This window comes from Lampris incognitus, chromosome 2, assembly GCF_029633865.1.
Source record: "Lampris incognitus isolate fLamInc1 chromosome 2, fLamInc1.hap2, whole genome shotgun sequence".
NCBI lineage: Eukaryota > Metazoa > Chordata > Actinopteri > Lampriformes > Lampridae > Lampris > Lampris incognitus.
In genome coordinates, this window is record NC_079212.1 from 110,369,809 (window position 1) to 110,386,282 (window position 16,474).

General features: G+C 43.9%; 1 protein-coding gene across 1 annotated transcript in view; it reads right to left on the minus strand.

Annotated features, from left to right (window-relative positions):
- The window catches only part of lrrc38b (leucine rich repeat containing 38b), a 36,129-nt gene extending 22,202 nt beyond the window's left edge, over positions 1–13,927 (minus strand). Inside the window, exon 1 of the mRNA XM_056275338.1 lies at positions 13,300–13,927. Coding sequence (XP_056131313.1) covers positions 13,300–13,927 — 628 coding nt within the window. The remainder of the gene's footprint in view (positions 1–13,299) is intronic.
- Positions 13,928–16,474: the final 2,547 nt, after the last annotated feature.

Below are 16,474 nucleotides of genomic sequence, written 5' to 3' on the forward strand. Positions count from 1 at the left end.
CATCTCAATACTTGCATGTTGGGCACCTTGTCTTCCTATCTGATTTGCAGCAGCTTTCGCAGATGACGAAGCTGTATGCGGGTGCACTTCTTGATGTGCTTGTGATACAGGGTCATGCATTCAGTGGAGTATAGTAGAGATGGGAGAACAGCTGTGTTGTACACCTTGATCTTTGTTGTCAGCCTGATGTCACGGTAGGACCAAAGTGATTTGTGGAGGGCACCAAAGGCTTTTGAGGCCGCTTGGATTCTTCTGTCCACTTTTAAGTCAGGGAGTTTGTATCTGTCACAGCACTGCCTAAATAGGTAAAGCACTCAGTGGTCTTCAGAGTTGCTCCACTAACCAAAATACTGGGCTGACCTTCTTTGGGGATTTTCTGAGGGGGAGGCTTGTACAGAAGCTCTGTTTTAAAGATGTTGATCTTCAGTCCAAAGAGGGTAGCCACTGAAGAGAAGCAGTCTACTATTTATTGCATTTCTCCAGGATCATTGGCAACCAGAGCTGAGTCATCTGCATAGAGAAGCTCTCGAACACAGAGTTCTCTTGTTTTGTAGATGCCTTGAATCTCGCAAGACTGTAGAGGTTTTCATCTGTTCGGGTCCTGATATACAAGCCACCTCTCAAGTTGGCTGACATTGTTTCTAGGACTGCAGCGAGATATAACATGAATAGGGTTGGTGCAAGCACACATCCCTGCTTCACTTCATGCTTGATGTTGAAAGTATCACTGACATCTCCTCCACTTGATACTTTCCCTGTCATATCTGGTTGTTTTGGGGTACAGTGCAGGAGAGAGATGATGGGTATATTGGGAGATCGTTGCTGAAGATGGAGCTGCCAGACGAGGAAAAGAAGAAGCCCAAAGAGGAGGTTTATGGAAGTGCTGAGGGAGGACATGGAGGTGGCTGGTGTGACAGAGGAAGATGCAGAGGACAGGAAGACATGGGAACGGATGATCTACTTTGGCGACCACTAACAGGAGCAGCCGAAAGAAGAAGAAGAAGAAGAAGAAGAAGAAGAAACATTGGGAAAAAATGACAAATTTAAGAAAAATAAATAAGTAGGGAAAAGCATACTTGTGGGAATACAATTGTCACCTGTTGGTATTCAAATCAAATATTTGTAAGTCATCCGTAAAGTAATTATGAACTTGTAATCTGTTTGTGCTGCTACACATTTGTCTGACCTCACCTTTAATGGACTAAGGTACAGTAGACATTCTAAATTTACACAGAATTGTTAGCTAAGGTCACATGCACACATGCCCATGTTAGTAAGGAGAAGATTTGGGAGCAAGCGCTCCATCAAGTGACCCACAAATGACCAAAATCAAAACCAAGTGGTTCTGGAGCATCATACAGCTGTGGTAACAAATCCTGTTCTCACACTATCAGATATGGCAACCACACAGACCAGCGCACATCTCTGGTGTAGACAGTTGATGGATTACATTTCGGATTACAGCCAGCCTAGGGGATTGGTGATCCGCTGGTAACGCATGCCCTGTTTGAGGCTTGATTGATCTAGCTGGCAGTGACAGACTGATATCGGAGGCTTGTCTCTTCTAGTTCCCTCAGAACCTGGCATTCATGTTATTGTCTGCATTAGATTTCCCAAACACAGGTGTTGTTTGGTCGACTTCTTGGCAGCAAGTCCTTATCACTAGATCGGCCAGGGTATACACAAGTGACAATAACTCTCAGTAGGAAGGGACAATAAATGTCCCTTCCTCAAAGCATGCTAGGAGATGAATCTGCCATTCATGTCCAACACTGAGTAAATGGAGGAAAATCAGATGGGACAGACATAATTACACAGATAGATGCGAGAATTATACACTGGCAATCACAGGGAGAGGAGGCCTGTGGAGTCTACAGGAAACGTGCCTTCAAGAGGCTTATGAGGAGGGAGCATGGGTGAGAGACGGACGCAAACAGAGAGGGTGAGAATGTATGAATGCAAAAAGTGACAAGTGCCAGTGTGATGGCGATAGTGAGGGTGAATTATTCAGGAGGGGTTTCCTTCTACGTGGATACAAAATGACATTATGGTTCCATAGGCACGCTCAAAATGGCTCATCTCAAAACCACATATATGTACAGATGAAATGGCTCATGCCTAAACACAGAATATGATTTTTTTTCTGTGTAAAACATGAACACTATTGGCTGTTTTTATATCGATCTATCTATCTATCTATCTATCTATCTATCTATCTATCTATCTATCTATCTATCTATCTATCTATCTATCTATCTATCATGACAAATACCTACAGTCTTCTTATTGTTTTGGTGCAATTCATGGTTAAAAAAATAAGCTAATATTTCAGAATTTACTGTTCTTCAATGTTATTTTAGGCTCTCACATCCAGTCTGGGTTCTGTCCCAGGACACAGACTGGATGTGTGTATGTGGAGTAGATGACAGCATTCCTACACTTTTTAGAAAACCCTTTTTCAGAACATTTCAAAATGATTTTCCATAACTGTTGCTTGGATATGTATGATAGCTGTTGCTCATGGACGGTCATACCATTTACCATTAACTATCAGTAGAATCATCTCTCTTTAAATAGATCGTGTAACTTTTAGCTGGTCACCGAACATACCCCACAAACTTCAAGCACCGATGTGTAACCTCGTGGCTAAGAATATGCCATCTCAGTGGGTAAAAATAAACAGCCTTTACCATTTTTCATGACCTCAATAATATTTCCAGGACATTTGATCATTTTTATCACTTTCATTTTCCATAACTGGAAAACACTAGTCTATGAATTTCCAGGTTTTCCAGGAAAATTCCATTGCTGGCAGCATCCCCTAATCTGGGTTATACTTACATAAACTTAAGCGTGTAATTCTGTCCACCCTTTGATACTGATTTCCCCTGCCAACACTTTCTCTCACTTCCCAACTTTAAATAAACATTAAATGAGGCCAAGGTAAAAGCAGGCACTCGAGCTGGTAATATTGAAGCGGATAGTTCTCACATCACATGCCAGCAGGTGGTAAAGATAGCATGTAATGGAGGGCAGCAGTGCTATGTGTGCTATGGGTATGTAGTGGCTGGCAGTGGCATCATATTTTCAGGGCTGCTTTTGCACAGTGGCAAAAAGGTCTCGCGGGAGCAACTTGATAGGCTGTGAAGGAAAATTCAGACTTTGACCATGTCACATGAACTGTCAATGTGCCGTGGAACCACACGGGTCACGACTAGTGTTGATGGCAGTGCCACAGTGGGCCTCCGACTCAATCTGCTGTCGGAGCCGCCTGCCCTGCCCGGCAGGCAGCTCTGGCTCCAATTACTCTGGCCAATATGCCATAGAACTGTGTCGCTCTAAATTATCCATGGCCTTTGTTCATCCTTAACCCAAGAGCACTGGAGACAGCGGTGGATCATGTTTACACTCATTCCTCTGTTAAAACATTTATGGACCCGATTGCCGGTAAGAGAAAAAAAAATTGAGCAAATGGTACTTTGACATAAAGGATAGTGACTCAATTACAGGGGCTTCCCCATTTTGTTGAGATATAATGACATTAGATTATGTGTTTAGTCATGACTGTTTACTGATTGATTGCTTTTTTTCTTTAATTATGCAACATGAGCACTTTGTAACATAACTCCTGACTCACCAGCATTGTCACCAGCAGATGTCGGTCCTAATGTCGACCTCATCTACGATGCAATAATTTTTGATGCGGTGCACATTAAAATAAATTTATGCAGTAAATTTTGTCCGTTTAATCCAACCCACCACCCTCCCAAAGAAAAGAAAAAAGAAAAAAAGGCAAATTATAGGATTGTAAGAAATTCCCCACCCACTCCACACACAGGCCCATAGTAATCAAAAGGTTGCAAACAGAAAGACACCGTGCTCCTTTGTGAACTCATAACCACGGGGGAAATCAGCATGTGGAAACTGGAAAGAGAATTGGGTGTTCCACATGTGCACTGTGGCTCTTACATTATGCAGGACTGGCAACCACAGATACCTCAGGATGATTTCCACAATACAACTAGAATATTTACAGGTACAATTTGCTTACAAATTTGCTATCGGCTGTAGACTGCTTTTCAGTTATTGTGCTCTTGTCGTATTTGTACAATGTGCAGTTAAGATTGTGACCTGTGTTGCACCTAATGCAATGTTTAGTGTTTACTGTAGTTTTTGGCACCATAGTAGATTCGTCGTCTGGTAAGAGGCCAAGAAACTACACTCAAGTAATGTTCGCACTGATGCATGTTGAGAAGCTTATAAAGGAAACCTCATTCTCTAACACGTGTCCATCTGTGGTTGTGTAACTATGCCCAATATGGCCTTGAAAGTGATCAGTCCATTACATTTTCCCCTCGGCTCAGAGATCAGTCATTATGTTAACTTGGTCTGCCAGTATGATGTCTGTTTGAATTGGCCAAAATTATGGGTCTAACTCGCTACAACCATCCTCCTTTCTATTTTATGGAACAGTGGATATCTGATGTCATATTTGAGATGATATGTAGGACCAATGCTCATTTCATACGAAGAGGATTTGGATGGATGACTAAGTCATTCAGCTCATAAAGACACCTCTACAGCAGCAGCTCTCAAAGTCAGGGTCCTGGGTCTTCCAGGAGACCTCGTAAATCAAATCAAATCAATTTTATTTGTATAGCCCAATATCACAAATTACAAATTTGCCTCAGTGGGCTTAACAGCAACATAACATCCTGTCCTTAGACCCTCTCATCGGATAAGGAACAGCTCCCTAAAAAAAAAATCCCTTTAACAGGGAGAACAAATAGGAAGAAACCTCAGGGAGAGCAACAGAGGAAAGATCTCTCTCCCAAGATGGACAGCGTGCAATAGATGTTGTGTTTACACAATTTACATAATACAACATTGAAAGAGGATAACAGAATTATAATGGACTTATCAAATTTATGAAGAATACTAGAAGAACCCCGCTACAATGTAGCAGTTTGGTTGTCCACCCGTCTAAATCTCCCTCCTCTTCATCCTGCCAGCTAACCGCCTTCCCCCTGCCCCTAAACCCCCCCCACTCCAACTCCCCCCCCCCAATGCTCAGAATCATCTGAAATGCTGAGAAAAGTGGTTTTTAGCCATTTTTAGAAAATGCATATTTTGCATAAGTATGCATAATTATTATAATTATTTTAATTTTCTGCTATTTTTCTGGTCCTCTCTGGAACAATACCTACCACCTCCCAAAAAAGTAGGATCATAAGTGCATTTTTGTAAAAATGCATATTTTGCATAATGCCAAAACATTTTAGTTCGTTTTTTTTATATAGGTGAAAAAATCAAAGATGCTCAGAATCATCTGAAATGCCAAGAAAAGTGGTTTTTAGCCATTTTTAGAAAATGCATATTTTGTATAATTATGCATAATTATTATAATTAACCCAGCCACTGAGGATGCACAAGCCAGTGCATCCTTAGTGCCGGTCCCAAGCCCGGACAAATGGGGAGGGTTGCGTCAGGAAGGGCATCCGGCATAAAATCTTTGCCAAATCAAATATGCGGATCATAAATAAGACTTACATACCGGATCGGTCGAGGCCCGGGTTACCAACGACCGCCACCGGTACTGTTAACCAGCAGGGTGTCGGTGGAAACTATGCTACTGTTGGGCGAAGGAGAAGGAGAGGGGGAAAGCATGTCCAGAGGCAGCTAGAGAGGAGGAAGGGTAGGCATGTGGAGGTGAGAGTTGGAACTTTGAATGTTGGCACTATGACTGGTAAAGGGAGAGAGCTGGCTGACATGATGGAAAGAAGAAAGGTAGGCATACTGTGTGTGCAAGAGACCAGGTGGAAGGGGAGTAAGGCCAGGAGTATCGGAGGCGGGTTCAAACTCTTCTACCATGGTGTGAATGGGAGGAGTAATGGGGTAGGGGTAATTCTGAAGGAAGAGTATGTCAAGAGCATGCTGGAGGTGAAGAGAGTGTCAGACAGAGTGATGAGTATGAAGCTGGAAATTGAAGGTTTATTGCTGAATGTTATCAGCGCATATGCCCCGCAAGTTGGGTGTGAGATGGATGAAAAAGAAGAATTCTGGAGTGAGTTGGACGACATGGTGGAGAGGGTACCCAAAGAGGAGAGAGTGGTGATTGGAGCGGACTTCAGTGGACATGTTGGTGAAGGGAACAGAGGTGATGAGGAGGTGATGGGAAGGTATGGAGTCAAGAAGAGAAATGTGGAAGGACAGATGGTGGTCGATTTTGCGAAAAGGATGGAAATGGCTGTGGTGAATACATATTTCAAGAACAGGGAGGAACACAGGGTGACGTACAAGAGTGGAGAAAAGTGCACACAGGTGGACTATATCTTATGTAGAGGCGCCATCTAAAAGGGATTGGAGACTGCAAGGTGGTGACAGGGGAGAACGTAGCTAGGCAGCATCGGATGGTGGTCTGTAGGATGACTTTGGAGACCAAGAAGAGGAAGCGAGTGAAGACACAGCCGAAGATCAAATGGTGGAAGTTGAAGAAGGAAGACTGTTGTGTGGAGTTCAGGCAGGAGTTAAGACAGGCACTGGGTGGTAGTGAAGAGTTGCCAGATGGCTGGGCAACCACTGCAGAAATAGTGAGGGAGACAGCTAGGAAGGTACTTGGTGTGTCATCAGGACAGAGGAAGGAAGACAAGGAGACTTGGTGGTGGAATGAGGAAGTGCAGCAAATTATACAGAGGAAAAGGTTGGCAAAGAAGAAGTGGGATAGTAAGAGAGATGAAGAAAGTAGACAGGAGTACAAGGAGATGCAGCGTAAAGCAAAGAGAGAGGTGGCAAAGGCAAAGGAAAAGGCATATGGTGAGTTGTATGACAGGTTAGACACTAAGGAATGAGAAAAGGACTTGTACCGATTGGCTAGACAGAGGGACCAAGCTGCAAAGGATGTGCAGCAAGTTAGGGCGATCAAGGATAGAGATGGAAATGTGCTGACAAGCGAGGAGAGTGTGCTAAGAAGGTGGAAGGAGTACTTTGAGGGGCTGATGAATGAAGAAAATGAGAGAGAGAAAAGGTTGGATGATGTAGGGATAGTGAATCAGGAAGTTCAGTGGATTAACAAGGAGGAAGTGAGGGCAGCTATGAAGAGGATGAAGAGTGGAAAGGCAGTTGGTCCTGATGACATACCTGTGGAGGCATGGAGAGGTTTAGGAGAGATGGCAGTGGAGTTTTTAACTAGATTGTTTAACACAATCCTGGAAAGTGAGAGGATGCGTGAGGAGTGAAGAAGAAGCATACTGGTACCGATTTTCAAGAACAAGGGCGATGTGCAGAACTGTAACAACTACAGAGGTATAAAGTTGATCAGCCACAGCATGAAGATTTGGGAAAGAGTAATAGAAACTAGGTTAAGAGGAGAGGTGATGATCAGTGAGCAGCAGTATGGTTTCATGCCACGAAAGAGCACCACAGATGCGATGTTTGCTTTGAGAATGTTGATTGAGAGGTATAGAGAAGGCCAGAAAGAGTTGCATTGTGTCTTTGTAGATTTAGAGAAAGCTTATGACAGAGTGCCGAGAAAGGAGGTGTGGTATTGTATGAGGAGGTCAGGAGTTGTAGAGAAGTATGTAGGAGTGGTGCAGGATACTTATGGGGGAAGTGTGACAATGGTGAGGTGTGCGGTTGGAATGACAGATGGGTTCAAGGTGGAGGTCGGATTACATCAAGGATCAGCTCTGAGCCCTTTCTTGTTTGCAATGGTGATGGACAGGTTGACAGACAAGATCAGGCAGGAGTCTCCATGGACGATGATGTTCGCGGATGACATTGTGATCTGTAGCGAGAGTAGGGTGCAGGTTGAGGAGAGTCTGGAGAGGTGGAGGTATGCACTGGAGAGAAGAGGAATGAAAGTCAGTAGGAGCAAGATGGAATACCTATGCGTGAATGAGAGAGAGGCAGTGGAATGGTCAGGATGCAAGGAGTAGAGGTGACAAAGGCATTTGAGTTTAAATATTGGGGTCAACTTTCCAAAGTAACGGGGAGTGCAGTAGAGAGGTGAAAAAGAGAGTGCAGGCAGGTTGGAGTGGGTGGAGAAGTGTGTCAGGAGTGATTTGCGACAGAAGGGTATCAGCAAGAGTTAAAGGGAAAGTTTACAAGATGGTTGTGAGACCAGCTATGTTATATGGTTTGGAGACAATGGCACTGACGAAAAGACAGGAGGCGGAGCTGGAGGTGGCAGAGTTGAAGATGCTAAGATTTTCACTGGGAGTAACGAAGAAGGACAGGATTAGGAACGATTATATTAGAGGGACCGCTCAGGTTGGACGGTTTGGAGACAAAGCAAGAGAGGTAAGATTGAGATGGCTTGGACATGTGTGGAGGAGAGATGCTGAGCATATTGGGAGAAGGATGCTGAATATGGAGCTGCCAGGGAAGAGGAGAAGAGGAAGGCCAAAGAGGAGGTTTATGGATGTGGTGAGGGAAGACATGCAGGTGGCTGGTGTGACAGAGGAAGACGCAGAAGACAGGAGGAAATGGAAACGGATGATCCGCTGTGGCGACCCCTAACGGGAGCAGCCGAAAGTAGTAGTAGTAGATGCATAATTATTATAATTATTTTAATTTTCTGCTATTTTTCTGGTCCTCTCTGGAACAATACCTACCACCTCCAAAAAAAAATGAGGATCATAAGTGCATTTTTGCAAAAATGCATTTATTTTGCATAATGCCAAAACATTTCTAAGTCCCAGAAAAAAAAAATTATAGGTGAAAAAAATCAAAGATGCTCAGAATCATCTGAAATGCCGAGAAAAGTGTTTTTTTAGCCATTTTTAGAAAAATGCATATTTTGCATATTTATGCATAATTAATTATGCATAATTTTAATGTTCTGCTATTTTTATAGGTGCCCCTGATCATCCCCAATATCCTCCAAAAAGAATCAAGGCCCCAAGTGCTTTAGTTTGGCCGTTTATAGACTCTCACACAGACACACACCACACACCAGACACACATTGTGAAAATACGGGAGTAGATGATGCACAGGATGCCAAGCAGTGTCCAGATGCCAAGGGGACGTAAAGGGGTCTAAGAAGTCTACAGCACGATGAGAAACAGTTAAATCCCACTATTATTAAATTCACCAGCAATCACATCAGTTAGCAAGTACACTGTATAAGAATAGCTATTCTAATAATAGAGTGTTCTCTTGCAGGCAAAATGCACCTAGCATTTCACCAAATACTGCCTTTGTGTATTCACGTGCGCTCTGCTCTCCACGTTGTGTTTTTCTTATGATCGCTGCATTCCTTCACAAAGTATGTATGTACCTCGATATTGACTGACACTCATGATTATCATAAAAAACGTGACCTTAGTGCATAAAGTAGATTTTGGCTACTATACACATCTGATTCAGGCCAGGCCGTATTGTGTTTATGCTTTAATCAAATTTATTCATGTGTGCATTTGCAGATATTTGCAAATGTTGGCAAACATTTCTGAAAACAGTTGTAAAATGTTCAATCCAAGTTAATGTTACATTAATTGTTGTTAGTAATTAATACCTCCCTCTTTAGTAGAGGGCTTTGCTGATTGATGGAATTAGTGGTGTCATGTACAGTTGACACTTTTTGGCATGGGCACACTTGTTTTTATCCCTTTCTTAAAAAATGTCTTTTTGCAAAAGGGATTTCTAGTCCAATGCCATTTGAACCACTTTATGTGACTGACTACATGAGAAAATATCTAACCAGATTACAGTATAAAGAAAAAAAAGAAATGTTATTTGTCACTGTAAGCAAGCATACAACAAAATGTATCCTCTGCATTTAACCCATCCTATTGTATAGGAGCAGTGGGCAGCTGCAGTGCAGCGGCCAGGGACCAACTTCTTCTTTCCATTGCCTTGGTCAGGGGCACAGGCATTAACCTATGCATGTCTTTGATGGTGGGAGGAAACCAGAGAACTCGGCGGAAACCCACGCAGACACCAGGAGAACATGTAAACTCCACACAGAAAGGACCTGGGACGGCCTGGGTTTTGAACCCAGGACCTTCTTGCTGTGAGGCAACAGTGCTAACCACTGGGCCACCGTGCAGTATGTATTTAGTACATGTACAAAGCTGCAAATATGGGTATACACATTCATGCATACAGGTACACACACTCAAACAAATAAACAAGATATTTTAAATTTATCTGCCAAACTGCCTTTCTTCTTTGCACAGAGCATGTCTGCAATGATTTGAATTGAAGTTAAAAAGTTATGAAAATAGGTTTTAAAACTATTTACATCATAAAAGCATCTATTTTGCCCCCTCTGACCCTTGCGGATGTCATTAGCATTGTCTTAAAGGAGTAGAGTGAAAAATGTTGAATTTTAATATTCCTGCCAAAATGTGTCTTCGTCAACAGATGCAGTGGCATTATTATCATTGCAAGTATGACTCAAGACACATCTGGCAGTCAAAAAACAACAGCAGATATTCTAGAAAAGATCAATGCAGACCCCACCCCCTACCACACACACACACACACACACACACACACACACACACACACACACACACACATATACTTAATGTGTTTTCTCATGCATTTATAGGTTTGCATGTGTATGAGCAGTTGTATAAACATGCATGTCTTTGTGTGTGTGTCTGTAAATCACGCAAAAATGTACTTCCCACATGTTATTTGCATTTCAGCAAAACTGGTAGGCAGTTTTGCCCAGCCTGGTGGTCTGGTCTTTAGGGTCATAAAGCAAGCACTCACTGATGGGACTGTAAGAGCTTTTCATGAGGTAAGTAAAACACTTCCAACTCAATCTGGGCGCGTGTGTACTGTGGGCCCAGCTGGCAGGCATGCCAGAAGCCTGGCCTGGCCATCCTCCTCTTGGTTGCTTTTGATGTCTGCTTGGCCAGTCCTGCTAATGAGATTCATTACACTCTGCAGTAGACAACACCAAGATCCCTGTGATGGATTGTATTTGCCACCTCTTACACGGGGGGAATAAAGTATTCCTTCCTTTTTATCAACTTCTCGCTCTCTCTCTCAGCCCCAAACTTTCTCTCTTCTCAATACAAATGAGGAGAGGTTGGAGAAGAGAGGCAGAGAGGGAGGGCAGTATCAATACTGGGGCATGCGATGGCCTATATGTTTCAGAGTTTGCTTTAGTCAGTGGTCAGCAGTTTGAAGCACCCGGTAGTTCCTCAGGGCCACCGACTTAGGGTATTGCAAGGAAAAGTAGAGTGATTTCGATTCACTCAGTTAATTTAGCTCCTGAATCGGTCGGTATTACAATAATCATGTGGAAATCTCAACGTATAATAGGAAATGTGTTACATCACATCACCATGGTGATAATTACCACATGTCACAGTGATTATGATGTCCATATCTGGAGGCTGTAACGTTTAGCCCGTCTCATCATGCAGATTGAATGGCATGATTACCTGGGCAGGTTACCAGATTTTACCACTTCTGCTTAAACTTCATATCAGAGGTGCAATCAACTCTCACAGCAGAAGGGGATCATATCCTTAAGTCTAAAGATAACACGAGATTTCCAACAGGGCCTTTTTCAATTTGTATGCCAGCAGACACGCAACAAAGACAAAGGGCAAATGCACAAATTGTGTTGATGACCTTTGCAATTATCAACAGATCAACATTTTCCATTCAGAGCGACCTTGGTGCAGTGACGGCTGTAGAAAGAGCTAATGTCATATCAACAATCGGTTTTACATACCAAACACCACCTAGGTATAATGTGTTTATCAGCTGCATTGTATGTATATGGGTTTGAAATGCAGCACATGTATTTGCATGGACAGATGTCAAATGACTGTAAGCCACATTCATCTTGAATTCATAAATTAGGCCAAACTCGTGTAATCTGTTTAATCTAGTCTCTCATCTGAACAATATAGCAGCAGGAGATGCTAGCTGTGAGTGGCTGCACTGTCAGTCCTGTTTATTTTTGCCGCCTTGGTGTCCACATGTGCTGGCCTGCACTCATTAGATAACCACTGTTGTGTCCTCTTTAGCATGAAGGACAATACAAATCATTTACCAAAAGATGACCTTGAGTAAGCAAAAAAAAAAATGTTGATAACAATTTGGTTTTTGAGAAATTTCCGAGTTTGATTTTTAGGATTTTTCTGCAGTGTGCAGCTGTCATGTTGTTCTCCACTCAAGTGAAAGAAATGAGCAGTGAGTTGAACAATAGTGGCATTTTGCACTAACCTAATGTAAATCTGGTGCCCCAGAATAGCAACAGCTAGCTTTGAATGCTGTGTCGAATCATCTCCAAGTAAGCAGATTTTACCCACCATTCAACACTCCCAAAGGTGCATGGTGATCCCCTTTGTTTTGTTTTAATTTTGGTCAGATTTGTGTGCAAACATCGATAGACTGTGCCCCTGAGACAGTGAAACAGAGTGAAAGAAACACACACACACACACACACACACACACACACACACACACACACACACACACACACACACACACACACACACACTTTATTCCTGTTACCTAACTCACCCCTCCAGGCTGAATCAGTCGCCGACCTGACATGGGTCATGTAAGAATAAAGGGAGTTGTTGCTGACATTGGTGGACATAGTCTATGAATTTCTGGGAGCAAGAAAGTTCCAGTCTAACTGTTGCCATATAGATGTATAAGTACGAATTGGCACCAATGCTGACACAATTTAGGTGTTTGATGGCAACTGTTGGCATTACGTTGCAAAAATGCATGCACTAATGGTATTTTTAAAAGTGTTATAAAATATAGGTTGTAATGCATCGTAATGTACTGATTCGCTGAAAAGATCATGGAGCACAACACTTGTTAGAGGCCTACACTTGGCTTGTGTGGTTGCTGAAATGTGCTGCTTCTAAGAATGGATTAAAACAAATCTCAGATGTGATTTTTTACATAATCTTGGTGATTTCTGAGGATGGGGCTGCACTGTTTTGAGAGCCTGCTTTATTTTAAATTGTATTTCAGAGCATCCCATTGGTTTTTCCCGTCAAGCAAATCTTATTGTCTCTTAGTAATATAGCTCTCTTATACTATAGGCTGTGGGGGTGGCGGAGGAAAATGATAAAATTAGAACTGATGGGGGGGGCTGCTGCATGTGTGCAGTCGTGTCGTGTGTGTATGTGTGTGTGTGTGTGTAGAGGGGGGTTCCCTCTTCCACAGGGAGAAAACTTAAATAGACCAAAGCCTCGGCACGGCAAAGGATGCACGAATAAACTGACTTATGTTGTGCACATATACAAACGCTTTATTTAGGTCAAGCGGAGACGTAAAGCAAATGGTTCCCTGATGAGGTCACTCACCGTTAGGAAGCTTGTGACTGTTTTCCATCAGCCATGCGAACAGGTTGGCAAAGTTGCAGTTGCACACCCAAGGGTTGCCCTCCAGCCTCACCACCCGTAAGGAGGGTAGCTGGCTCAGCGCCCCCACCTTAAGGGTAGACAGTGCGTTACGCTCCAGCTCCAGCTCTCTCAGAGAGGTGAGGCCCAGGAAAGCATCCTCGTTCACCATGCTCAAATATGGGTTGTTGCCCAACCGTAGTTTGATAAGACTGCGGGACTCACCGAAGGTCCCCTTGGGGATTTCAGTCAGATTGTTGCTGCCAAGGTCCAGGAAGACGAGCCTGGAAGAGGTGCTGAGCGTCCCTGGCTCTATGTGGGAGAGAGAGTTGTTCCTTAGGTCTAGGTAGACCAGGTCACTGTACAGAACCAAGAAGTCCGACGGGATGCGGGGGATCCAGTTGTCAGCCAGCAAAAGCCTCCGCACATCCAGGGGGATCTCTTCGGGGAGACGAGTCAGTCCACGGCCGCTGCAGTCCACAGTGTGAGGGTCCGGGCACAGACAGGTCACTGGACAGTTTTCCCCCCAGGTCCGTACGACAGAAGACAGCAAGATGAGGAGAGGCTGGAGCCAGCAGACACATGGCAACATGGTCAAGGGGGGTGAAAATGAAGTAGGGGAAACAGAGTATTGGGGTTAGGGGTAAATGGGAGGAAGCTATAGGTGGGAAGAGAGGGGGGGGAGAAAGGGATAGGGGTCAGGGGGCAGGAGATTGGGAGGACAGGGGAGGGGAAGGGGAGAGTGAAAGAGAGAGGAGGAGAGGGGTGGGGAGGGGTCAGTCTTTGTGAAGGGGCATCCTGTGGTTCTCGTGGTGGAAATCTGGAAGGGCTCGGTGACTGAGCGTCAAGAGAGCGGCGGCAAGTGTTGTTTTCCAAGAGATCATGTATCGTGCAGCCTGGATTGAAAAGCAGACTTCTGGCTTGGAGGGAGGCAAGAGGGAGGTAGACAGCGAGTGGCAGAGAGAGAGAGAGCGAGAAACAGAAAGCTTAACACAGCGGGGAGGGCAGCTTAACAGAGGTAAATAGAAATGAGCAGGCTGGGAGCGATGAGACGCTGGGGGCACGGACGAGGGAGATGGGGGTTGAGGAGGTTCTTTCCGTCGTGCTAACCCACAGTCGATCTGGCAGCAGGGGCAGACAAAGACACTGGGGTCCCTGACACAAAAGGATACACGGAGGGGGGAGTCCAGCATGACAAGTGACGAGCAGAATCGTTGCATCCCTCCATTAGTCCCGGGTGTCTGTGCTGGGAAAGGATGACAGCCTAAAACGAGAGCGAGAGAAGCCCTTGGAACATCGCTGAGGTGTATGGTAAGCTGGTTTCCCCCCCTCACTTACTTGCCGTCTTGCTCCCAGTGCTCTGCAACATGCCACGAGAGCAGACCTTAATAACACGCTGTCCAGCTGGGTATCACAGCTCTGTTGCTATGGAGAGGGGATCCTAATTTCCACAGAGAAGCCATATGCATGCAGATTGCAGTCCTGAACTACACACAGCCATGTCAATCCAATGTCTGTTTCTGGATGTGCCAGGGTTTATCTCATGCACTCACAGACCCCCGCCCGCCCCCCTTCTCCCATCTCCACGGAGGCGTGCCTCAACCAAGTTGTCAACATGTGATGTCACTTCCTATTTTGTGAAGAAATAGGGGTCATTTACACATGGGAGAAAGGAAAATAAGATAAATAATACTTTATTAATACACACCCTTAGACCCACACACGTGTACTCATGTAGTTTTATAAGAAAATAAAACTAGATGACTACATAAGACAAAAAAGACAGAAGAGAGAAAGAGAAAGAGTGATTATTGAGAGAATAGGCAAATAAACTATAGCTGTTGAATTAAATTAAGGCAAATTAAGACATTTTTAGAATCATTTTCATCTTCATCCTATGCCAATATTTTCGTTTCACCTCTTCATTTGGTTTGTAATCCCTAGATGATGATGACAAGACAATGCTTTGACAGTAAGCCTCTCTAACTGGGTTACATCACAATAAAAGAGAATATCTTGTAGAAAAGAGACAGGATTACACAACCTACCCATGGCAGAACCTTGGTTAGTTATCTCTGTACATAGAAAAGTCACAGTCGTGACCTTTGAGAAAGTGCAACACAAACCTTCGTCTCGTCCCCCATCCGCCTTCTATTTTCCAAACGTCAGCACATGAAGTCAGGTCTGGTCTATCATTATGATGGTGACGCCCTGCCACAGCAGATCACCTGTCAAACGGAACAAAGACCTATTTTATGACCCACCCTCCACCCCATTTATTTTAATGACCTCTATATTTCTGATATTAAAGCTGAAAAGGACTGCCAGCAGTGTAAGGGAGACGTTTGACTCAGAGTGTTAGATGCAAATGCAATTAGACCAAGGTTGCCACAAAGGGACAATCAGGGAGGCTTAGGCAGATGAGGGTGGAATAACATTTCACACAGTTGTGTTTGGCTGAAGGTAAAGGCAGAATTGAGAGCGTGTCAGTGGGTGGAATTGTTCTTTTAGACATAATAAATGCCCACTCGATGTTTTGTGGATCCTATATTCCAAAGTGGTATTACTTGTTCATTTATTTCATTGATAGAGAACTAAAATGAGAGCACACAGGAAAACATGAGTGCACGTGTGCGCACACACACACACACACACACACACACACACACACACACACACACACACACACACACACGTCACCCTATACTTGTGGGGACCCCTCATTGACAACAATCCTGAGCCCTTAACCCCAACCTTTACCATCATAACTACATGCCTAACCTTAACCCTTACCCTAACCCTAACCTTAACCCTGAACCAAAGACGATTGAATCAGTTCATCTGGATACATTTAACGTATCCAGATGAACTGACTCAACCTTCTTTGATTTTCTTACCTGGATTATTGAGCATGCATAAAGACTTAACCCTGAACCCAAATCCTAAAATAGACCCTTTTCCTCATTGGGGACCCATAAAATGTCCCCACAAGGTAGGTGGTTTCAGGTTTTTGTATCCTGATGGGGACATTTGGTCCCCATTAGGATAGAAAAAGCTGACACACACACACACACACACACACACACACACACACACACACACACACACACACACACACACACACAGCATTTTATGCCGT